At 43.7% G+C, this 24,737-nt stretch overlaps 1 protein-coding gene across 5 annotated transcripts in view; it reads left to right on the top strand.

Annotated features, from left to right (window-relative positions):
* MGME1 (mitochondrial genome maintenance exonuclease 1) overlaps nt 1–17,327 on the top strand; it is a 36,221-nt gene extending 18,894 nt beyond the window's left edge. For 2 of the 5 annotated variants that reach the window (XM_032143191.2, XM_032143189.2), the window contains exons 3-5: nt 1,264–1,483; nt 14,040–14,172; nt 16,148–17,327. In XM_032143191.2, coding sequence (XP_031999082.1) covers nt 1,264–1,483; nt 14,040–14,172; nt 16,148–16,309 — 515 coding nt within the window. In that variant the 3' untranslated portion in view covers nt 16,310–17,327. The remainder of the gene's footprint in view (nt 1–1,263; nt 1,484–14,039; nt 14,173–16,147) is intronic. The other 3 variants (XM_058433277.1, XM_032143190.2, XM_058433278.1) reach the window with 2 other exon arrangements.
* Nucleotides 17,328–24,737: the final 7,410 nt, after the last annotated feature.

Genomic DNA, 24,737 nt, shown 5'->3' with positions numbered 1-24,737 from the left:
TGCAAGCACTTGGAGGCCAAGGAGCACTGAAAATGAGGAGAGAGTTCAAAAATCAAGTTAGATCCTGGGATACACCAACAAATCCAGACACTACAGTTCTTTCAGAGAAACCTGGGGACGAAAAGTAAGGCTTTGACCTCAGAAAATGAACTTACAGGAAAAATAATGTGTCCTAATGAAATTTCTCTAGTATTCACATGTTATAAAATGTTAGGAAGAGGGAAAATGTATCCTCCTACAAGCCATGAATCAGAATTCTAATAATCTAAAGCTAATTAGAAAAATATTACATGTTAAATATTAAATATTAGAATAGAAAAATATATGAGGGAAAAAAATTCAGACACAGCTGAATTTTTCAGGCTGTTCCAGCACTAAAAAAAAAAAATACAGGAGAAGAATGTCACATATTTTCCTCTTCCTCCCCCTCCAGATTCCATAATATCGAATTCATTACTTTTCATTTGTGCGTGCCTTATTTTCCTTTCGTTGTTTGTCACTAATACTGTTAGTAAAAGGATTCCTCCACCTATGTTCATAATTAAGTTTTGGTCTAAAAAGAACTATAAACAGAAGCACAGTTCCCTAGATTTCTAATTTTTTTAAATTTTATCACAGCCAGTTAACTTATTAAATTGGATACTTAAACACATAGTACAGTAAACTGGGTGTGGTCCTGTAGCCGCCAGATCTTCAGTTTTGACTTTGGCCCAATTTTCCTAGAAGTACTTAATTTTAATTCATTTTATTGCCTAATGTCCTATTAATAATCCCGTTGGTTTCAAAGTATATTCTTAGGTTTCACAAGAGGCTGAAATTTGGTCTTAGGGGTTGTCACTTAAAAATAACTAATGTAATTTTTGGCTGGGCACGGTGGCTCATGCCTGTAGTCCCAGCACTTTGGGAGGCCAAGGCGGGCGGATCACGAGGTCAGGAGTTCAAGACCAGCCTCACCAACATGGTGAAACCCCATCTCTACTAAAAATACAAAAATTAGCCAGGCACGGTAGCGGGCGCCTGTAATCCCAGCTATTCGGGATGCTGAGGCAGGAGAATCACTTGACCCCAGGAGGCAGAGGTTGCAGTGAGCCAGTATCGCCCACTGCACTCCAGTCTGGGCGACAGAGGGAGACTCCATCTAAAAAACAAAAAAGAAAAAGAAAGTCATTTTTAATTGTATTGTTTCAGAGCGTTTTAGAGTACTTGTTTTTTAGTGTTAGCTTTGTGTTTCCCCCCTCCCCTTTTCCCTGATTTTCTTTTCAGACATCTTTTTACAAGGGAAACGGTTCCACGAAGCCTTGGAAAGCATACTTTCACCCCAGGAAACCTTAAAAGAGAGAGATGAAAATCTCCTCAAGTCTGGTTACATCGAAAGTGTCCAGCATATTCTGAAAGATGTCAGTGGAGTGCGAGCTCTTGAAAGTGCTGTTCAACATGAAACCTTAAACTATATAGGTCTGCTAGACTGTGTGGCTGAATATCAGTAAGTATGAGATTGGAGGTGAATTAATACAGGGTAGGACAGATGGTGCCTGTCAAAGGTGTGCCTGTAGGTACTGTAGCCTCTGTCTGTTTAATGTCCAAACCTTTGTGCTAGGTAAAAGAATTGGGTGGGGCGGGGTTGAGAACAGGTACAAGGAGAAGAGCCACGTAACCTTTGTCATCCAGTGCTCCAAAATCAAATTGTTTGCTGGAGAAAGGTATACTCTTTCTTTGTTTGTTTTTTTTTTGAGACGGAGTGTCGCCCAGGCTGGAGTGCGGTGGCGCAATCTTGGCTCACTGCAACCTCCGTCTCCCAGGTTCAAGCGGTTCTCCTGCCTCAGCCTCCTGAGTAGCTGGGACTACAGGCATGCACCACCACACCTGGATAATTTTTGTATTTTTAGTAGAGACAGGGTTTCACCATGTTGGCCAGGCTGGTCTCAAACTCCCGACCTCAAGTGATGCATCCACCTTGGTTTCCCAAAGTGCTGGGATTACAGGCGTGAGCCGCCACGCCTGGCCGAGATTTTTCAATATCCCTAACATGGCCTGTTTGCCAGCCTCTCCTTCCCCTCCCCCAAAGCAAGGTACCTGCCATAAGATCCAATTTCATTCCTGCGTTTTCTTTCCCGTTTTCCTAAAGATAGCACCATGATCTGTTGGTTCTGAAAATCAACTCTCTTCCTGGCTTCCAGGCAGTGCTTGACATGGATCGGAGCTCTGAACTTTCTAAAGCTTCCCGTGGTTGTTTTGTTTCGTTTCGTTTTGTTTTTTGAGACGGAGTTTTGCTCTTGTTGCCCAGGCTGGAGTGCAATGGTGCGATCTCAGCTCACTGCAACCTCCGTCTCCTGGGTTCAAGCAATTATCTTGCCTCAGCCTCCCGAGTAGCTGAGATTACAGGCATGCGCCACCATGCGTGGCTAATTTTGTATTTTTAGTAGAGATAGGGTTTCTCCATGTTGGTCAGGCTGGTCTCAAACTTCTGACCTTAGGTGATCCGCCTGCCTCAGCCTCCCAAAGTGCTAGGATTATAGGCGTGAGCCACCACGCCCGGTCCCTATGGTTTTTATATCGTAGCTGTCTTACTGTTTTACTCAGGTATTTCAGAGGCCAAGTGTTACAGAAAAGGGGTCCTGATCCAGACCCCAAGAGGGTTCTTAGATCTCGGGCAAGAAAGAATTTAGGGTGAAGCCAGGCACAGTGGCTCACACCTGTAATCCCAGCACTTTGGGAGGCCGAGGTGGGCAGATCACCTGAGGTCAGGAGTTCGAGACCAGCCTAGCCAACATGGCAAAACTCCGTCTCTACTAAAAATACAAAAATTAGCCAGGCGCAGTGGTGTGCGCCTATAGTCCCAGCTACTCGGGAGGCTGAGGCAGGAGAATCACTTTAATCCGGGAGGCAGAAGTTGCAGTGAACCGAGATGATGCCACTGCACTCCAGCCTGAGCAACAAGCAAGACTCTGTCTCAAAAAAAAAAAAGAAAAGAAAAAGCATCCAGGATGAGTCTGCAGTGCAAAGTAAAAGCAGGTTTATTAATAAAGTAAAGTAGTGAAAGTATAGCTACTCCATAGACAGAGCAGGGCGTTCCTGAAAGTAAGAGGAGGAACACTTCCACCCTAAGTATAGTGCTCATATATATAAGATAAAAAAAGATCTTGGGGAGATGTGCTCTACTGCAAGGGTTTGTGATAAAGGATTAATTTTCTTAATTACTATATTTTGCAAGAATCGATATTATCTTTAAAGCAAAATTAGGAATGCCTTCGTTCTCCAGATATCGGGGTATCTGGACACTCCCAAGTCTGGGTCTGTTAGTAAACATTATTAATTTGTTCCCTTAACCTTAAGCATCTAGAGGCTAGGAATGGCTGACTTTCTGGGAATGCAGCTCAGCAAGGCCCAGCCTCATTTTCCTAGCCCTCACTCAAGATGGAGTTGCTCTAGTTCAAACGCCTCTGACGCAAAGGTGGCTACAACCTGCAGGTACCCCTAATCCAAATAAGGCAAGGGAGCACTGAGAACAAGATAGAGAGAAAAATCTGTTCATGTAAACCTTGAAGCTCTAGTTAAAATTTAAGTTTAAAAGCTTTTCTATTCCACAGCCCAACACAAATTCGTAAACTTTCTTAAAACATTATGAAATTTTTTTTTGGTTATTTATTTATTTATTTATTTTTAGTTCATCAGCTATTGTGTGGTCCAAGACAATTCTTCCAATGTGGGCCAGGAAGCCAAAAGAGTGGACACCCTTGATAATCTGAAAACTGGTTAGACCACCTAATGGTTTTATTTTTTATTTATTTATTTTTGAGACGGAGTTTCACTCTTGTTGCCCAGGCTGGGGTGCAATGACACGATCTTGGCTCACTGCAACCTCCGCCTCCTGGGTTCAAGTGATTCTCCTGCCTCAGCCTCCTGAGTAGCTGGGATTACAGGTGCATGCCACCACACCCGGCTAATTTTTGTGTTATTAGTAGAGACGGGGTTTCACCATGTTGGCCAGGCTGGTCTCGAATTCCTGACCTCAGGTGATCTGCCCGCCTCAGCCTCCCAAAGTGCTGGGATTACAGACGTGAGCCACCGTGCCTGGCCTAGACCACCTAATGGTTTTATAGCACAACTGCGTCATATCTGAGAAGAGCCCTGTATACCAAGAGATTTAATAGACTTCGACTGCCCTTTAGATAAACCAAAGAAGCCATACAGTCACCTCCACCCAAGGCCTACACGAGGTTCCTGACACCCAATGCTTGTCATAGAGATGATAAAATATGTCCATAGCACTGTTGTTTGTTTTTTGCTTTTTAAGTCAGCATCAACATTGGTAATATGAACATTTTTGAAACTAAGGTTTTTTTTGTTGTTTTTTGTTTTCGTTTTTGTTTTTGAGACAGAATCTTGCTCTGTCACCCAGGCTGGAGTGTGGTGACCCAATCTCCGTTCACTGCAACCTCCGCCTCCTGGGTTCAAGCAATTCTCCTGTGTCAGCCTCCCCAAGTGGCTAAGACTACAGGCACCTGCCACCACACCTGGCTAACTTTTTGTGTTTTTTACTAGAGATGGGGTTTCGACATGTTGGCCAGGCTGGTCTCGAGCTCCTGGCCTTGAGTGATCCGCCCGCCTCGGCCTCCCAAAGTGCTGGGATTACAAGTGTGAGCCACCGCACCCAGCCTAGAATTTTTTTTTTTTTAAGACACGGTTTTGCTCAGTTGCCCAGGCTGGAGTGCGGTGGCATGATCTCGGCTCACTGCAACGTCCACCTCCCAGGCCCAAGTGATCCTCCCACCTCAGCCTCCTGAGTAGTTGGGACCACAGATGCGAACAACCATGCCCAGCTAATTTTTTTGTATGTTTTGTAGAGATGGGGTTTTGCCATGTTGCTCAGGCTGATCTAGAATTCCTGAAGTCAAGCAAGCTGCCTGTTTCCGTCTCCCAAAGTGCTGGGATTTACAGGTGTGAGGCATCACGCCTAGCTAAGAATATTTTATTTTTTAAATTTTATTTATTTATTTTTTTGAGACAGAGTCTTGCTCTGTCACCCAGGCTGGAGTGCACTGGCGCGATCTCGGCTCACTGCACGCTCCACCTTTTGAGTTCACGCCATTCTCCTGCCTCAGCCTCCCCAGCAGCTGGGACTACAGGCACATGCCGCCACGCCCGGCTAATTTTTTTTTTTTTGTATTTTTAGTAGAGACAGGGTTTCACCGTGTTAGCCAGGATGGTCTCGATCTCCTGACCTCGTGATCCGCCCGCTTCAGCCTCCCAAAGTGCTGGGATTACAAGTGTGAGCCACCGCACTGGGCCTAAGAATTTTTTATTTTATTTTTTTGAGACAGTCTCTCACTGTCACCCATGCTGGAGTACAGTGATGCATTCAGGGCTCACTGCAGCCTCTAACTCCCCAGGCTCAGGCTGTCCTTCCACCTCAGCTTCCCAAGTAGCTGGGACTACAGGGATGCACCACCACATCCAACTAATTTTTGTATTTTTTGTAGATGTGGAGTCTCACCATTTTGCTCAGGCTGGTCTTGAACTCCTGGGCTCAAGTGATCCGCCGCCTCAGCCTCTCAAAGTATTGGAATTACAAACGTGAGCCACTACACCTGGCCGATTTTGTTTGTTTTTGAGAAGGAGTTTTGCTGTTGTCGCCCAGGCTGGAGTACAATGGCGAGATCTTGCCTCACTACAACCTCTGTTTCCCGAGTTCAAGTGATTCTCCTGCCTCAGCCTCTCTAGTAGCTGGGATTACAGGCTCCTGCTACCATACCCAGCTCATTTTTGTATTTTTCATAGAAACGGGGTTTCACCATGTTGGCCAGGCTGGTCTCGAGCTCCTGACCTCAGGTGATCTGCCCGCCTCAGCCTCCCAGAGTGCTGGGATTACAGGTGTGAGCCACTGTGCCCGGCCCCGCTGAATTTTTAATGAGTAATATGCTATTAAGAGTAACTCCCCACACCCACTCTGTATTGAACCTCTGTTTAAAAAGTTCCTGTGTTCCTGAGATATTTTAGGACCATATGTACAATCATTTGTCCCCACACTCATTTTTTAACGCAAGATGGTATACCCTGCTTTTTTCCACTTAAAAAAATTATTTTAAAAAAAAATCAGGCTGGGCGCGGTGGCTCACACCTGTAATCCCAGCACTTTGGGAGGCCGAGGCAGGTGGATCACGAGGTCAGAAGATCGAGACCATCCTGGCTAACACGGTGAAACCCCGTCTCTACTAAAAATACAAAAAATTAGCTGGGCGTGGTGGCGGGCGCCTGTAGTCCCAGCTACTCAGGAGGCTGAGGCAGGAGAATGGCATGAACCTGGGAGGCGGAGCTGGCAGTGAGCCGAGATCATGCCACTGCACTCTAGCATGGGCGACAGAGCAAGACTCTGTCTCAAAAAAAAAAAAAAATCTTAGTTTATATAGATCTGTAACATTCTTTTCTCATGTAATAATTTTCCACCACCCACAATTAACAACACTGTTGCATTTGCTTAAAACTTTTTTTTCCTTATCCCTGTGATTACATGGAGATCTTTTTTTAAAAGAAATATAACATTACAGATTAACCCCAAATTCTGTTGAACCACCCGTGGCCAAAGGCAATCGCCGTTTTAAGTTTGGCACTACCTTCTTCTAGTCTGCCTTCTACGCTCTTTTTTGTTCTTTTCTTTTCTTAGTGACCAATGATCTGTGACACAGCATCAGGAGAACCTAAGAATATGTGCCCTCTATACTCTTAGCACACACATAATGCTATGTATAATACACATGCATAGGCAGCACTTATGTATGATTTCATGCAAAACTGTGAGAGTCATACAGACATCTCTAGATACACAGTATCACAAAGCTAGTGAGATACTGGGCTCAGAGGCCAGCTGCTTGAGTTTCGATTCTGGCTTGGCTTTTCATCTTAACCTTAGATTAATTACTTAGTTGCTCTCTATCTCAATTTATTCATCTTTAAGATAAGACAAATGGTAGTACCTACCTCATAAGGTTGTTATAAAAGAGATATTCCCTGAACAGTGCTTAATGCATACTATATATTCAGTAGATGTTACATTATTATTTTGATCTACTTTTTTTCTTTTTTTACTTTTTTATAGAAATAATTCTTGCTTTGTTGCCCAGACTAGTGTACTACTGTAGAACTGGGAAGGAAGTGTGATCCTCCCACCTCAGCCTCCCAAAGTGCTGGGATTACAGGCGTGAGCCACCTTGCCCAATCTACTACTCGTGTGTGTGTGTGTGTGTGTGTGTGTGTGTGTGTGTGTGTGTGTCAGAGTCTCGCTGTATTGCCCAGGCTGGAGTGCAGTGGCACAATCTGGACTCACTATAACCTCCGCCTCCCGGGTTCCAGCAATTCTCCTGCCTCGCCCTCCTGAGTAGCTGGGATTACAGATGTCTGGCTAATTTTTTTTGTATTTTTAAGAGACAGGGTTTTGCCATGTTGGCCAGGCTGGTTTCGAACTCCTGACCTAAGGTGATCCACCCATCTCAGCCTCCCAAAGTGCTGGGATTACAGACGAGCCACTGCACCCAGCCCTACTTCTCTCTTAACTCGTTTTTTATATTCTTTTGTATGAATGAGCCTTATCCATTTCCCTATTGGGAACATTCAGATTATTTCTAGTTTTCCACAATTACAAACAGTGCTGCAGCAAATGTGCCTCTTTGTATTTACAGAGCTGTTCTAGGCAGATGCACAGATTCATTTGTTTGTTTTATTTATTTTTTTTTCTTGAGACGGAGCTTCACCCTTGTTGCCCAGGCTGGAGTGAAATGGTGCGGGCCACTGCAACTTCCACCTCCTGGGTTCAAGCGATTCTCCTGTCTTGTACTCCCAAGTAGCTGAGATTACAGGCATGTGCCTTGTACATGCCTGTAATTGTAAAATAAAAAATACGCCCAGCTAATTTTTTATTTTTAGCAGAGACAGGGTTTCACTATGTTGCCCAGGTTGGTCTTGAACTCCTGACCTCAGGTGATCCACCCACCTCAGCCTCCCAAAGTGCTGGGATTACAGGTGTGAGCCACCACGCCTGGCCTTTGTTTTAGACGTGTGATATATGCAGTTACAATACATTTAGTTGGTCTGAAGTAGACCTGGACATGACTGCTTCTTAAATCTCCCAGACACTTGTCACTTCACTTGTACTCAGGATATCAAGCCATTGCTATCCTGTACTTTAGGAAGGTTGCTGGGTCAAGGGTATGCATTTTAAATTACCAAGAATATGAGTGAATACATTTAACAATACAGTGTTAGTAATTTTGATAACATTGTATTTTTAATTTGCATTTCACATAAGTGAGACTGAGCATCTTTTCATGTAAGAGCTATTTGTGAACTGTTACTGTACTTTTAATTTGGGTTTACGCTACTATGACATTAAAAAATGTTTTTGACAATAATTGTATATATTTAGGGCTACAATATGATATTTTGATATATGTATACCTAATGGAAAGATTAAATAAGCTAATTATCATATCCATCATTTCACCTATTTATCATTTTTTGGTGGTGAGAACCCTTAAAATCTACTCTTAGCAACTTTTAAATATACAATGCATTATTAACTATGGTCACCATGCTGTGCAGCAGATCACTAAAATTTATTCTTCTGACCTAACTGAAACCTCGTACCCTGGGATCAGCATCTCCCCTTTCCCCTTCCCCACTCTCCATCCCTATCCTCTTGTAATCACCATCTCCTCTATTTCTGAGTTCGACTTTTTTAGATTCCACATGTAAATGAAATCATGCAGTATTTGTCTTTTTGTGCCTGGCTTATTTCACTCAGCAAAATGTTCACCATGTTCACCCATGTCACAAATGACAGAATTTCCTTCTTTTAAAAGGCTATGTAGTGTTCTATTGTGTGTGTGTGTGTGTGTGTGTGTGTGTGTGTGTGTATCTCTCCACATTTTCTTTATCCATTTGTCCATAGATGGACACTTAGGTTGTTTTCACATCTTGGCGCTTGTGAATAATGCTGCAGTGAACCTGGGACTGCAGGTGTCTCTTCAACATACTGATTTTAATTTGTTTTGCTATATATCCAAAAGTAGGATTCCTGGATCATATAGTGGTTCCGGTTTTAGTTTTGAGATGTTTTAGTTTTCTGAGGAACCTCCATGATGTTTTTATCAAATGGCTGTACTAATTTACATGCCCACCAACAGTTTATCAGGGTTCTCTTTTCTGCAGTCCTCACCAACACTTACCTTTTGTCTTTTTGATAATAGCCATTCTAACAGGCATGAGGTAATAATAGCTCAGTGTGATTTTGGTTTGCCTTTCGCTAATGATTAGAGATGTTGAGCATTTTTTCATCTATCTGTTGGTCATTCATGTCTTCTTTCAAGAAATAGTCATTGAGCTCCTTTGCCCATTTTTTAATCAAGTTATTTGTTTTGTTACTATTTAGTTGTTTGAGTTCCTTATATACTTTGGATATTATCCCCTTATCAGATATGTGGTTTGCAAATATTTTCTCCCATCCTGTGGGTTGTGTCTTCACTGTTAATTGTTTCCTTTGTTATGCAGAAGCTTTTTAATTGGATGTATTTGTCTGTTTTTGCTTTTGTTACCTGTGCTTTTGGGCTTCTATCCTAGAAATCATGGCTCAGATCAGTGTCAGGGAGCTTTTCTCATGTTTTTTTCTAGTAGTTTTACAGTTTCAGGTCTTAAATTTTAAGTTGATTTTTGTATGTGGTATGAGATAGGGTACAATTTCATTCTTATGCAAGTCGATACCCAGTTTTCCTACCAAAATTGACAAGACATTCCCCATTGTTCGTTCTTGGTACCTTTATTGAAAATCAGTTGACTGTAAATTCATGGTTTTGTTTCTGGGCTGTCTGTCCTGTTCCATTGGTTTAAGGTGTCTGTTTTTATGCTATTATCATGCTGTTTGATTATAACAGCTTTACTTTATACAGCCATGTTCCACATAACAATATCTCAGTCAACAACAGACTGCATGTAAACAGTGGTCCCATAAGATTATAATGGAGCTGAAAAACTCCTATCATCTAGTGATGTTATGTTATAGTGCAACGTACTACTCGTGTTCGTGGTTATGCTGGTATAAACTAACCTCCTATTCAGTCATATAAAAACAACACATACCATTATGTACACTGCAGTATATAATTGATAATGGCAATAAACAACTATTACTGGCTTATGTATTTACTATGATTCTGACCCTGTGTAGGCCTAGGCTAACGTGTATGTTTGTGTCTTCGTTTTTAACAAAGGTTTAAAGGGTAAAAAATAATTTTAATAATAGAAAAAGCATGTAGAATAAAGATATCAAAAAAGAGGCTGGTGCATGGTGGCTCACACCTGTAATCCCAGCACTTTGGGAAGCCGAGACAGGTAGACCACTTGAGGTCAGGAGTTCGAGACCAGCCTAGGCAACATGATGAAACTCCAGTCTTTGCTAAAAATGCAAAAAACTACCCGGGTGTGGTGGCACATGGCTGTAATCCCAGCTAGTCAGGAGGCTGACGTAGGAAGATGGCTTGAACCCGGAAGGTGGGGGTTGCAGTGAGCCAAGATTGCGCCACTGCACTCCAGCTTGGGTGACAGAGCAAGACTTTGTCTCAAAAAAAAAAAGAAAATATTTCTGTATAGTTGTACAATGTGTTTGTTTTAAGAAAAGTATTATTACAAGAGTCAATAAATTAAGTGGCCGGGCATGTGGTGGCTTACGCCTGGAATCCCAGCACTTTGGGAGGCCAAGGTGGGTGGATCACCTGAGGTCAGGGGTTTGAAACCAGCCTGGCCAACATGGTGAAACCCCATCTCTGCTAAAAATACAAAATTAGCCAAGCATGGTGGTGCATGCCTGTAATCCCAGCTATTTGGGAGGCTGAGGCAGGAGAATCGCTTGAACCTGGGAGGTGGAGGTTGCAGTGAGCCAAAATTGTGCCATTGCACTCCAGCCTGGGCAACAAGAGCGAAACGCCATCTCAAAATAATTAATTAAATAAGTTTATACAGTAAAAAAGTTACAGTAAGCTAAAGTTAATGTATTATTGAAGAAAAAAACATTTTTTATAAATTTAGTGTAGCATAAGTGTACAGTGTTTATAAAGTCTATAGTAGTATACAGTAACGTCCCAGGCCCTCACATTCACTCACCACTCAACTCACTCACTCAGTCACCCAGAGCAACTTCTAGTCCTGCAAGCTGCATTCATGGTAGGTGCCCTATACAAGTATACCATTTTTTATCTTTTATACCATATTTTTACTGTACCTTTTCTGTGTTTAGATGCACTAATGCTTACCATTGTGTTACAGTTGCCAGCAGTATTCAGTACGGTAACATGCTGTACAGGTTTGTAGCCTAGGAGCGAAGATCTGGGTGTGTAGTAGGCTATCCTACCTAGGTTTGTGAATATACTCTATGTTTGCACAATGACAAAATTGCCTAACCAGGCATTTCTCAGGACATATCCCTGTCATTAAGCTACACGTGACTGTACTTTGAAATCAGGCAATGTGATGCCTCCGACTTTGTTCTTTTCACTCAAGATTGCTTTGGCTATTCAGGGTCTTTTGTGGTTCCATGTGAATTTTAGGATTTTTTTTTTTCTATTTCTGTGAAAAATGATGTTGGAATTTTTTGTTTGTTTGTTTTTGAGACAGAGTTTCACCCATGTCACCCAGGCTGCAGTGCAATGGCACAGTCTCAGCTCACTGCAACCTCTGCCTCCCAGGTTCAAGCAATTCTCCTGCCTCAGACTCCCGAGTAGCTGGGATTACAGGCGCACATCACCACGCCTGGTTAATTTTTGTATTTTTAGTAGAGACGATGTTTCACCATGTTGGCCAGGCTGGTCTGGAACTCCTGACCTCAGGTGATCTGCCCACCTTGGCCTTCCAAAGTGCTGGGATTACAGGTGTAAGCCACCATGCGCGGCAGAATTTTTCTTTTCTTTTTTTTTTTTTTTCTGAGACAGGGTCTGGCTTTGTTACCCACGCTGTTGTACAGTGATGCAATCTTGGCTCACTGCAAACTCCACCTCCTGAGCTCAGCCTCCTGAGTAGCTGGGACAACAGGCTCCAGCCACAACACCTGGCTGATTTTTTGGTATTTTTTGTAGAGACAGGGTTTCACCATGTTGCCCAGGCTGGTCTCGGGCTCCTGAGCTCAAGCAATCCGCCTGCCTCGGCCTCCCAAAGTGTTGGGGATTACAGGTGTGAGCCACCACACCCAGCCTGCCATTGGAATTTTGATAAAGATTGCATGGAACCTATAGATTGCTTGGGATACTATGGACATTTTAACAATATTAATTCTTCCAGTCCATAAACAGAGGATATCTTACCATTTATTTGTATCATTTTCAGTTTCTTTACAGTTTTATAGTTTTCAGAATGCTATTAAGGTTTTTTTTTATTTACATTTATTCTACAATTACAGTACATTGCTGCAAACAGTGGTCTGTGGCAGAAATATAGCATGGTGGCTCACACCTGTAATCCCAGCAGTTTGGGAGGCCAAGGCAGGTGGATCACTTGAGGTCAGGAGTTGAAACCAGCCTGGCCAATATGGTGAAACCCCATCTGTACTAAAAATACAAAAATTAGCTGGGCGAGGTGGCGCACACATGTAATGCCAGCTACTCAGGAGGCTGAGGCAGAAGAATCGCTTGAACCCAGGAGGCGGAGGTTGTAGTAAGCCGAGATTACACCACTGCACTCCAGCGTGGGTGACAGAGTGAGACTCCATCTAAAAAAAAAAAAAAAGAACCAGGAATGGCATCCTAGAGTTACTGGGGCCCTTTTCTCAACTACATAGATTGTCAAACTTGGCAATATTACAAAACAATTATAAAGACAATAAAATTATCTCTAAACCTACACTGTCCAGTAGAGTAGCCACTAACCCCTATAGCTGTTGAGCATTTGAATGTGGTCAGGCCAAACTAAGGTGTGCTATAACAATATACAAACTACATTTCAATGACTTTGTACAAAAAAGAATGTAAAATATCCCTATAATAAAAAAAAAAAGACTAAAATATCCCATTAATCATTTGTTAGTTGATTACATGTTGAAATGATATTTTGGATATGTTGGGTTAAGTAAAATATTAAAATTTCAGCTGTATTTTTTTTTTTCTTTTCCGATGTGGCTACTAGAAAATTTAAAATGACGGCCGGGCGCGGTGGCTCACGCTTGTAATCCCAGCACTTTGGGAGGCCGAGGCGGGTGGATCACGAGGTCAGGAGATCGAGACCACGGTGAAACCCCGTCTCTACTAAAAACACAAAAAAATTAGCCGGGCGTGGTGGCGGGTGCCTGTAGTCCCAGCTACTCGGAGAGGCTGAGGCAGGAGAATGGCGTGAACCCGGGAGGCGGAGCTTGCAGTGAGCCGAGATTGCGCCACTGCACTCTAGCCTGGGTGACAGAGCGAGACTCCGTCTCAAAAAAAAAGAAAAGAAAATTTAAAATGACACATGGCTCACATTTTATTTCTTTTAGCCAGTGCTGCCCTAGACTGAGTTTGCATGAGGTGTAACTCTGTCTAGAGCTATAGTGACATGTAAGTAATATACATGCTTTGTACAAAATCTCCCTATAAACTGCTGATTTTGAAATTGAAGTCATGAAAGACAGATTGAACCGATAGAGTCCTTTGAGAGTCACCAGTTACTGGTCCACTCTTGTATCCTTTTGATATTTGCATTTGGCAAGTATAAACCCCACCAGGATAGGGGATGGGGGGAGAAATCCACTGGTTATTTGATGCAAAAAAAAAAAAAAGGAAAAAGTGGTGCGGTGCACTTATAGTCCCAGCTACTTGGGAGGCTGAGGTGGGAGGATCACTTGAGCCCAGGAGTATGCGTCTAGCCTGGGCAACATATGAAACCTCATCTCTTTTTTAAAAAAGGAAAAAAATGGTGAATAGGAGCAATGGTCGTTGGCTGACAAGTAACAAACTATACATAAGAGAACTGTTAACCTAGTAGAGATTTTCAGTGTGATCTATTACCTACAAAATCTTCCTGTGGTTTCTCTTTAGGGGCAAGCTGTGTGTGATTGATTGGAAGACATCAGAGAAACCAAAGCCTTTTATTCAAAGTACATTTGACAACCCACTGCAAGTTGTGGCATACATGGGTGCCATGAACCATGACACCAACTACAGCTTTCAGGTCAGGACACTGAGCCTCTACTTAAAGCTTTGCTCAATGCTTACTTAAAACTGTAACTCCGGGCCGGGTGCAGTGGCTCATGCCTGTAATCCCAGCACTTTGGGAGGCCGAGGCCGGTGGATCACTTGAGGTCAGGAGTTTGAGACCAGCCTGGCCAATATAGTGAAACCCCGTCTTTACCAAAAATACAAAAACTAGCTGGGCATGGTGGCTCATGCCTGTAATCCCAGCTATTCTAGTAGCTGAGGCAGGAGAATTTCTTGAACCCGGGAGGTGGAGGTTGTAATGAGCCAAGATCACACCACTACACTCCAGCCTGGGCAAGAGAGTGAGACTCCATCTCAAATCTGTCTCAAAAAGAAAAAAAAAACAAAACTTCTCAGTCAGGGGGGTAGGAGGAGAAAAATTGTAAAAAAAAAAAAAAAAAAAAGTTAAAAAATAGAACTCCTTGAGGTTTTTCCTTTTTTTTTTTTTTAATCTCTATTTTTTATCCCTTTGCTTAATGTCTTCCTTGTGCCTCTCCCACTTAAAAAAGCACTTTTTGGCTGGGCACAGTGGCTCACGCACTTTGGGAGGCCGAGGCAGGCAGATTGCTTGAGCTCAGGAGTTCGAGTCCAGCCTGGGCAACATAGTGAAACCCCGTATCTACAAAAGAAATACAAAAATTAGCTGGACATGGTGGCGTGCACTTATGGTGCCAGCTACTTGGGAGGCTGAGGTGGGAGGATTGCTTGAGCCCAGGAAGTGGAGGTTCCAGTGAGCTGAGATTGTACCACTGCACTCTAGCCTGGCCAACAGAGCAAAACCCTGTCTCAAAAATAAATAAATAGGCCGGGCGCGGTGGCTCAAGCCTGTAATCCCAGCACTTTGGGAGGCCAAGGTGGGCAGATCACCTGATGTCAGGAGTTCAAGACCAGCTTGGCTGACGTGGCGAAACCCCGTCTCTACTAAAAATACAAAAATTGGCTGGGCGCGGTGGCTCACGCCTGTGATCTCAGCACTTTGGGAGGCCGAGGCAGGCGGATCACGAGGTCAGGAGATCGAGACCATCCTGGCTAACACGGTGAAACCCCATCTCTACTAAAAGTACAAAAGATTAGCCGGGCGAGGTGGCGGGCGCCTGTAGTCCCAGCTACGCGGGAGGCTGAGGCAGGAGAATGGCGTGAACCCCAGGGGGCGGAGCCTGCAGTGAGCCGAGATCGCGCCACTGCACTCCAGCCTGGGTGAAAGAGCGAGACTCCGTCTCAAAAATAAATAAATAAATAAATAAATAAATAAATAAAAATACAAAAATTAGCTGGGCATGGTGGTGTGTGCCTCTAGTCCCAGCTACTTGGGAGGCTGAGGCAGGAGAATTGCTTGAACCCAGGAGGCGGAGGTTGCGGTGAGCCAAGGTTGTGCCACTGTACTCCAGCCTGGGCAACAGAGCAAGACTGTGTCTCTCCAAATAAATAGCACTTTTTGGTCGGGTGTGGTGGCTCATGCCTGTAATCCCAGCACTTTGAAGGAGGCCGAGGTGGGTGGATTGCTTGAGCCCAGGAGTTCAAGACCAGCCTGGGCAACGTGACAAAACCCCATCACTACTAAAAATAGAAAAATCAGCCGGAAGTGGTGCCCGCCTCAGCTTCGAGGGTGCGGTGAGCCGAGATTGTGCCACTGCACTCCAGCCTAGACAATGGGAGTGGGATCCTATCTCAAAAAAGAAAAAAAAACAAAGCACTTTTCCACCCTCTTCTTGGGCCTTTTTTTTTTTTTTTTTTTAATGGCTCTGTAATGATCACAGCCCAGTCTTCAATGTTTTATCTGTCATCTTTGTGTTCTTGTGTCCTGGTGCAGTCTTTGATCAACCCACCTTAGAAATTGGAGATATCCTGTAGATTGTTTTATACTGAGTTTGCCCTGGAGTAAGAAGGAAATGAACCTAAACTCTGGACCTACTGTAGTGAAACGAGAATTGCCCTGTGTTTCTTCCTAGGTTCAATGTGGCTTAATTGTGGTGGCCTACAAAGACGGATCACCTGCCCACCCACATTTCATGGATGCGGAGCTCTGTTCCCAGTACTGGGCCAAGTGGCTTCTTCGACTAGAAGAGTATACGGAAAAGAAAAAGAACCAGAATATTCAGAAACCAGAATAGGGAACAGGATGCTATTTGGGAACATTCAGCACCTTCTCACAGTTTGGGAACATATATTGTCATTTACTCCAGTGTAAAAATGAGGTGCCACTGGATCTGAGTGCTACACGAACACAAGTAGAAGTATTAATTTGTTGAAATGTATTGTTACCAAAAAGACTGAAAAGCCCCAAAGTCTAGATATAAAGAGCTAGACTTCGGCACGCGAAATCCCAGCTATGCTACCTCTTATTTACCTGAAAGGAGGACACGCAGGATGGGCAGTCACGCTGGTGACTCTTGGACTCCCTGGAGGGATGTTTCTTTCAGGGAGGGGGTGGGTGTCCCAGGCAGGATGCCCAGTCTTTGAGCTGAGATTGGAAGGCAGTGAGGCTGAGGGTGCCAAGATTTCCCCAGGGTTCACCCAGAGGGGAAGGGGCTACACGCCCCCAGCTATGTGCAGGGAGGACACATCAGCCCACTACCGCTGCCAACACCAATGCCTAAAACTTGTTTCATACATTGGGGTTTTCTATATATTTCAGTTGGGAAAAGCTTACATTTAACCTTTTAAAAAAATAAATACATGATTAGCCTCAACTAAACATTGCTGACTATAAAGACAGAGTATATTCACCATGTCGCTGGCAATATGCCATTGCATAACACCAAATAACCCCCAGAAGTAGCCAGAGGCCAGTATGAACATCACAGTTGTGAGTGTTTTAGTAGCTATTTCTGGCGTGAGTCAACGGATCATGTAGATAGAGTCAATTATTGTTGGTGGAGTTTTTCAGCTATAGGGGAGGGGAACTATTAAAATCCATTTGTTTCTATTCAACAGGTAATAAAAATGAGTTGTCCCTGGGTTTGGGAAACTTAAATGCCCATTACAGCCCTGGGGAAGGGTTTTCTGTCTTATGGAGTGAGTCTGTTAGCATTTAAGTTATAGTTGCTGCCTTAAAATAGTAGCCTGCTACGGTGACTTCTTTGGGTAGCCATTTTCATAAGAAATAAAATACAAGATATGAGTAATGAAGCTTTGGTTTTGTTTACTTTGTGTGTTTATAGGATAATTTTATAAACCTGGAAATTGTTTGCACTTTGTTTATAATTCAGAATTTTACCACCAGCCTAATAGCTTTGGTGAGAGTTCTATGTAAGTGCATAAAAGAAAGCGTCCTCACTAAGCCCTCAGCCATGGTCACCTGGCAAGGAAAGCAAGATTCAGGTAGGAGATGGGAGGATCAAGGGGGACCTTTGTATTATCTCTATACACTTCTGCATTCATGTGGGTTTTTCTCAAGCTGCAGATACATATTTCTGTAGCCTGTAATTTCCAGTCAAAAATGAAGTGAGGCAATTAAAAGTTGTGCCAGCAGAGTTTGCCACTGCTCTAATAAGCCTCAACCTAGAATTTAGGAGGCTAGACCTAGCAAAATTTTTTTCTTTTTTTTTTTTTTTTTTTTGAGACAGTCTGGCTCTGTCAGCCAGGCTGGAGTGTGGTGGGCTCACTGCAGCCTCCGCCTCCCAGGCTCAGGCAATTCTCCTGCCTCAGCTTCCCAAGTAGCTGGGATTATAGGCGTGCACCACCATGCCCTGCTAAGTTTTGTATTTTTAGTAGAGACAGGGCTTTGTCATGTTGACCAGGCTAGTCTCGAACTCCTGACCTCAGGTGATCCGCCTGCCTCAGCCTCCCAAAGTGCTGGGATTATAGGCATGAGTCACTATGGCCAGCTGCAAAATTTCATTTTAATACAGGTGTTCTGTTATGTAAATAGAAATTTGTCTCAGACCTGTCACTTTGTACTAGGAGTCTCCCAAGATAATGGTGGCCTGAAAAGTTCTATGAGGGAGCCCCTCAGAAGAGTGTGACCAGGAGGATGTGGTTGGTATAAGAACAGAGAAGGTAAATCCCTGGGCAGGTTTTCTTGAGCTCAAGGGCTTACCAGTTTCTCCTGACAATCATGATACTTGGGGGTCACATCTCCTGAGATGTTAATGTCAATGGAAAAAGTTATTGTTACTATGAAAGCATAGGAGGAGAAAGTCAAATTTGAGTTTCTAAATGAGTCGCAGTTTTTCAAGAATTAACATGTATGAGGCCGGGCGCAGTGGCTTACGCCTGTAATCTCAGCACTTTGGGAGGCCGAGGTGGGTGAATCACTTGAGGTCGGGAGTTCAAGACCAGCCTGGCCAACGTGGTGAAACTCTGCTTCTCTACTAAAAATTAAACTAGCTGGGCCTGGTGTAGTCCCATCTACTTGGGAAACTAAGACGGAAGAATCGTTTGAACCCAGGAGGCAGAGGTCGCAGTGAGCTAAGGCCACGCCACTGCACTCCAGCCTGGGCAGCAGAGCGAGACTCTGTCTCAAGAAAAAAAAAAGAATTAACAAGTATGTTAGGAATTGTTGATTGCCATCTCTTTGCCTAAGTGATATACTGCATATGAAACTCTAGTGAAATGAAACAGCATTCAAAATAAGGAGAGACGCTCAAGGATAATTTACATTTTTTTAAAGGAGGTGTGTGTGTATTGCTTTTCTGAGGAGGCTTTCTCAGAAGTACAGAATGTTGCCTTCCAGTGTTAGTTTTGAGAAAATCCGTTGGCTTCAAAGCTAACTGCATTTCCTTTTCCTCCACAGTTCTACTCATTCTTACCAATGCAGTCAGCAACTGACAGAAGTTCCATGCTAACACAAAAGCCAATTTTGTTTTTTCAAAAAAAAAAAAAAAATATATATATATATATATATACACACACACATACATACATGGCCCTTTTCCCCCTTACACCTGACCTCTTCCTCGGAGCCTGATAATCTGAGAACATTAGCCTCTATAACCCTATTATAATTCTAGGAAAACTCATCAGTGTACGACCTATGGTTTCATATGTGTTGACCTTGGTAAATATAGGAAGGGGGTTAGTCATAAGTCAGTGTGTTTCTAGGTAACCAGTTTGCCTACTGGCTTTAAAAGGAATTGGAGAAGGGTAATTTGTTTTAATCACTGAGGCTTTCCACCTGAGCAATTAAATATTTGATTATAACCTACCCTGTGTTCCTGCCCACCCCTCAACAAAAAAGTGAAGGAAGGGAATCATTGGAGAAAAAAAAAATTAAGAAACAAAATAGAGAATAGTTGAAACTTCCATGTTTAAAGAAACAATAAGTTGTTTGGAGCTATGTGTTAAATCACTCAATGCTAAGTAAAAGGTAGAACTGACTTTTCCTTCGTCCCTCCCTTCCAGCCAGCAGAGGCCTAAAAGTTAAGCAGATATGTGCTTCTGCTGGAAGTCTAACCTACTGATCCACTTCAGTTATTTATACTATTGAAGGGAACTAGAGAGAATCTCTGGGGAGAGACCCCTGAATGAGCAAAAGGCTTGTATGTTGCCATGACAATAACAATTGTCAGGTTGAGTAATGCATTTGTGAAGATCCAATCATAAAAAGATGGCCAGGCACAGTGGCTCATGACTGTAATCTCAGCACTTTGGGAGGCTGAGGCGGGCGGATCATTTGAGCTCAGGAATTTGAGACCAGCCTGGGCAACATGGCAAAACCCCGTCTCTACCAAAAATACAAAAAAGTAGCCAGGTGTGGTGGCATGCACCTGTGGTCCTAGCTACTTGGGAGGCTGAGGGAGGATCACTTGAGCCTAGGAGGTGGTGGTTGTAGTGAGCCAAGATTGTACCACTGCACTCCAGCCTCAGCAACAGAATGAGACCCTGTCTCAAATAAATAAATAAATAAATGATGTTTTGGGTTCAGATTTGAGGGTTTTTTTCCATTTTACTTAAGAAATAGTTATAAAATAAGTAGATTGTTACAGGCCAGGTGCAGTGGTTCACACCTTGAACCCAGTGCTTTGGGAGGCCAAGGCTAGAAGATGGCTTGAGGCCAGGAGCTGGAGACCAGGCTGGGCAACATAGAAAGACTCCCATCTCTAAAAAGTAGAAAGTCGTGTAATCCCAGCACTTCGGGAGGTCGAGGCAGGCGGATCACGAGGTCAGGAGATTGAAACCGTCCTGGCTAACACAGTGAAACCCTGTCTCTACTAAAAATACAAAAAATTAGCCAGGCGTGGTGGTGGGCGCCTATAGTCCAAGCTACTCGGGAGACTGAGGCAGGAGAATGGCATGAACCTGGGAGGCAGAGCTTGCAGTGAGCCAAGATCACGCCACTGCACTCCAGCCTGGGTGACAGAGCGAGACTCCGTCTCGGGAAAAAAAAAAAAGTCATCGGGCATGGGGGTCATGCTGATAGTCCTAGCTACTTGGAAGGCTGAGACAAGAGGATCACTTGAGTCCAGGTGTCCAAGGCTGCAGACAGCTATGATCACACCACTGCACTCCAGCCTGGGTGAGATCTTGTCTCTAAACACAAACAACAACGACAACAAATAGACCAGGCCAGCACGGTGTCTCATGCCTGTAATCCCAGCACTTTGGGAGGCTGAGGCGGGTGGATCTCCTGAGGTCAGGAGTTCGAGACCAGCCTGGCCAACATGGTGAAACCCCGTCTCTACTAAAAATACAAAAATTAGCCGGGCATGGTGGTGGGCACCTGTAATTCCAGCCATTCGGGAGGCTGAGGCACGAGAATTGCTTGAACCCAGGAGACAGAGGTTGCAGTGAGCCAAGACCATGCCACTCCACTCCAGCCTGGGCAACAGAGCGAGCGAGACTCAGTCTTCAAAAAAAAAAAAAAAAAGCATTACAGATAAAAGCTGTTGCCTTGTTTTCTTAACCCCATTTCCCTCTCCCCTGAGACAAATGCCGTCATAAATTTGATGTGGGTTTTTTGGTATAGTTTTACTGTGTGTACTGGTTTCCATGTATAATATAGTTTTGCTTTCTGTGTTTTTAGATTTACTTGCTTTATCTCAACTTTGTTTTTGAGATGTCTCCAGGTTCACCAATTCTAGATCTTTCATAACTGCTTTTGACTCCTCTGCAGTTCTCCCTCCTGTTTTATTATCACACTAATGGACTGTTCGGTTAACAGTGCTTTGCCACTCCAGACGATGCAGCAGTGAACACCTTTGCACGCGTTTTCTGGTGCACACAAGACACATGCAATATAGTGGAAAGTGCAGTATGGATTGTGACTCTGCCACTTACTAGCTCTGTGACCTCGGACTAGTTACTTGACCTTGACCTTTTTTTTTTTTTTTTTTTTGAGAGGGAGTCTCACTCTGTCACCCAGGCTGGAGTGCAGTGGCGCGATCTCGGCTCACTGCAAGCTCAGCCTCCAGGGTTAACGCCATTTCTCGTGCCTCAGCCTCCTGAGTAGCTGGGACTACAGGCGCCTGCCACCATGCCCGGCTAATTTTTTTTGTATTTTTAGTAGAGATGGGGTTTCACCGTGTTAGCTAGGATGGTCTTGATCTCCTGACCTCGTGATCTGCCCGCCTCGGCCTCCCAAAGTGCTGGGATTACAGGCGTGAGCCACCGCGCCCAGCCTGTTACTTGACCTTTTTGTGCTTGATTTTCTCATCTGTAATTTGGGGGGAAATAATAGTACCTGCTTCTTGAAATTGTGAGGATTCAATGAGAGAAGCACTCAGAAAAGTGCCTGACACATGGTGGGAACAAAATGTTAGCCATCCTCCTATCAAATGATCAGACCTGGATGTGTCTCTGCTGGGTCAAAGCTTGAACATTACCACCAAATTCCTCTCCAAAACAGTGACATTGACTTACCGTCCCACCAGTGGTGTCTGAAATTTCCTGATTTCTCGCATATTCACTAACACAAGAGTTGTGATCCCCTCTTCTGATGGGATGAAAACCATTTTTTCTTTTTTGGAACAGTATTAATGCGGGAATAAAATCGGCTTTAAAACGCGACTGTCATCTAGTGGTGAGAGAAGTACACTGCAATTATGGGGCAGAAGCCAAAAATGGGCCGACCTACATCTATCTCCGGGTAATTTGGGCATTTTAGTCACCAACACAGGTCTGTTTTGAATAAAATCAACTACATGAGCGTTCTTCCATTACCTCTCTATTTTCGGGCAGCTTGTACTTCTCATTTTTCTACTACAATAATATGGAAGCCTGGCTACACAGCCCAGTGAGGCCCCTTGCTACCAAATGCATCTGGGTCACTGGTTCAGAAAAGTGGAGTGAGATAAATTAGAAATGAGGCTATTTACCAAACTGGCAGGAAACTGCAGCTCCAACCAGGGCGGGCTTCCCACAGGCAGCACTGACTTTCCAGCAGGAGAGATGGCAGTGCCCACGTTGGTGCAGGTCACACAGGCGCTGCAGGGGACTCAGCTCAGTCGACTCACCAGAGCCCCAGTTAGTGCGTCCCAATCAGCCTCAGCCATTCTCTGTGAGGACTTCTAAAAGGATTGAAAAGTGTATGAAAATATTAGATATTAATCATCAGAGACATAGATATAGTTTTAAAGATCTGTTAGATAACAAATATTATCTAACAGGTTAGGTAACATGCTACAATTTTGTAATGAACAAAAATGTTCATTAAATGTGACAGTGTAAAAAAGCAATGTTGCTGAAATGTAACCTAATGTGTCTTTAAGTAAGAGTGTCACTAAATTAATGGCATATTAAAAGTTTTTAAAACAAGCCATGTGCGGTGGCTTGTGCATGTAATCCCAACATTTTCGGAGACTGAGGCCAGCAGATTGCTTGAGCCCAGGAGTTCAAGACCAGCCTGGGCAACATGGCAAAATCCTGTCTCTACAAAAATATACAAAAATTAGCCAGGCATGGTGGTGCACACCTGTAGTCAGGCCCAGCTACTCAGGAGGCTGAGGTGGGAGGACCACTGTGGTGGGAGGACCACTGTGCCGGGAGGCAGAGGCTACAGTGAGCCAAGATCACACCACTTCACTCCAGCCTGGGGGACAGAGTGAGACCCTGTCTCAAAAAAAAAAAAAAGTTAAAAAAAGAAAACAAATTCTAAAGAACAGCAAGCTAAGGTCAACTGTAATTAGAAGCATTCATTCAGGCAAGTCTAGACTGTCCCACAGCACCAGTCTCACCCATTTCTAAGCTGTTTTTTGTGCTGACACCTTTGCATAAAATAACTTCCCTTCCTCCCTTTGTTCAGCCATATCTTGCGTAAGAGCTTGGGCCTGAACCGCAATCCCACTGATGATCTGCTCAAGTCTTACCTGCTCCACAGGAAACAAAATGGTATAGGGCAGGAAGCAAGAGCCTCAGAATTGGGCAGGGGTGAGTTCAAATCCTGCTGTGCAATGCTAACAGTCACTTCAGCTCTCCGTGCCTTTTTCCTCACTAGTAATTTGGGGAAGAGTATTAACCTCAGTGTTGCTGGAAGGATTAACATAGGAAATGTGTGACAAATGCTGAACGAGGAATAGGCACTGGGCAAAGATCAGCTACTTCTTCCTTGGAACTGACTCTACCCTTCACTGAACTCTTGTGATGCCTTTGTTTTTACCACCCACTTTGATTCTTGTTCATATTCTACCTTTTTCTGTTACTTCACTATTTCAGATGTATATGTAACAAACACAGTGAAACCCCATCTCTACTAAAAATACAAAAAATTAGCCGGGAGTGGTGGCACCTACCTGTAGTCCCAGCTACTCAGGAGGCTGAGGCAGGAGAATCGCTTGAACCGGGGAGGGGGAGGTTGCAGGGAGCAGAGATTGCGCCACTACACTCCAGCCTGGGCAGCAGAGCGAGACTCCGTCTCAAAACAAACAAACAAAAAAACACTACTTATTTTATATCTATTTCTTAAGTAAAATGAAAAACAAAACAAAAAAAAACCTCTCAAATCTGAACCCAAAACATCTTTTTATTCATTTATTTTTTTGAGACAGGGTCTCATTCTGTCGCCGAGACTGGAATGCAGTGGCACAATCTCGGCTCACTACAACCTCTGCCTCCTGGGTTCAAGCGATTCTCTTGCCTCAGCCTCCTGAGTAGCTGGGATTACAGGTCATTACCACCGCATCTGGCTAATTTTTTGTATTTTTAGTAGAGATGGGGTTTCATCATGTTAGCTGGCTGGTCTCAAACTCCTGACCTCAGGCGATCCATCCACTTCGGCCTCCCAAAGTGCTGTGATTATAGGCGTGAGCCACCATGACTGGCCCAGAATAGTGTTTTAAGAGAGAGATGAGTAAAGAGACAAACAGAGGAAACTGCCATTTCCTAGAGCAGCAGAAAAAGAGCTGGGTATCAGAATGGCTCACCAGAGAAATTTGGTTAGTGCTGGTCACCCCTTTGATAAGAGGCTGTGGATTGACTTGTGAGCTCAGTGATTTGAAAGTTTTGAGTATATGAAAAAAAAAAAGAAATGAAAGCTTTGTGTAGAACTAGGGGAGTCTCGCGTGAAACAAGACTTGCAAAATAGGATTAATGAAGCAGTACAGATAAGGATGTGATGCTGAAGAAAGTCATGGGATTGTAGTTAGATGGTGTATAAATCAGAGA

This window comes from Hylobates moloch, unplaced genomic scaffold (assembly GCF_009828535.3).
Source record: "Hylobates moloch isolate HMO894 unplaced genomic scaffold, HMol_V3 SCAFFOLD_21, whole genome shotgun sequence".
Classification (NCBI taxonomy): Eukaryota; Metazoa; Chordata; class Mammalia; order Primates; family Hylobatidae; genus Hylobates; species Hylobates moloch.
Note: the sequence above shows the minus strand (reverse complement) of the source record. Positions and strands in the feature narration are given on the sequence as shown.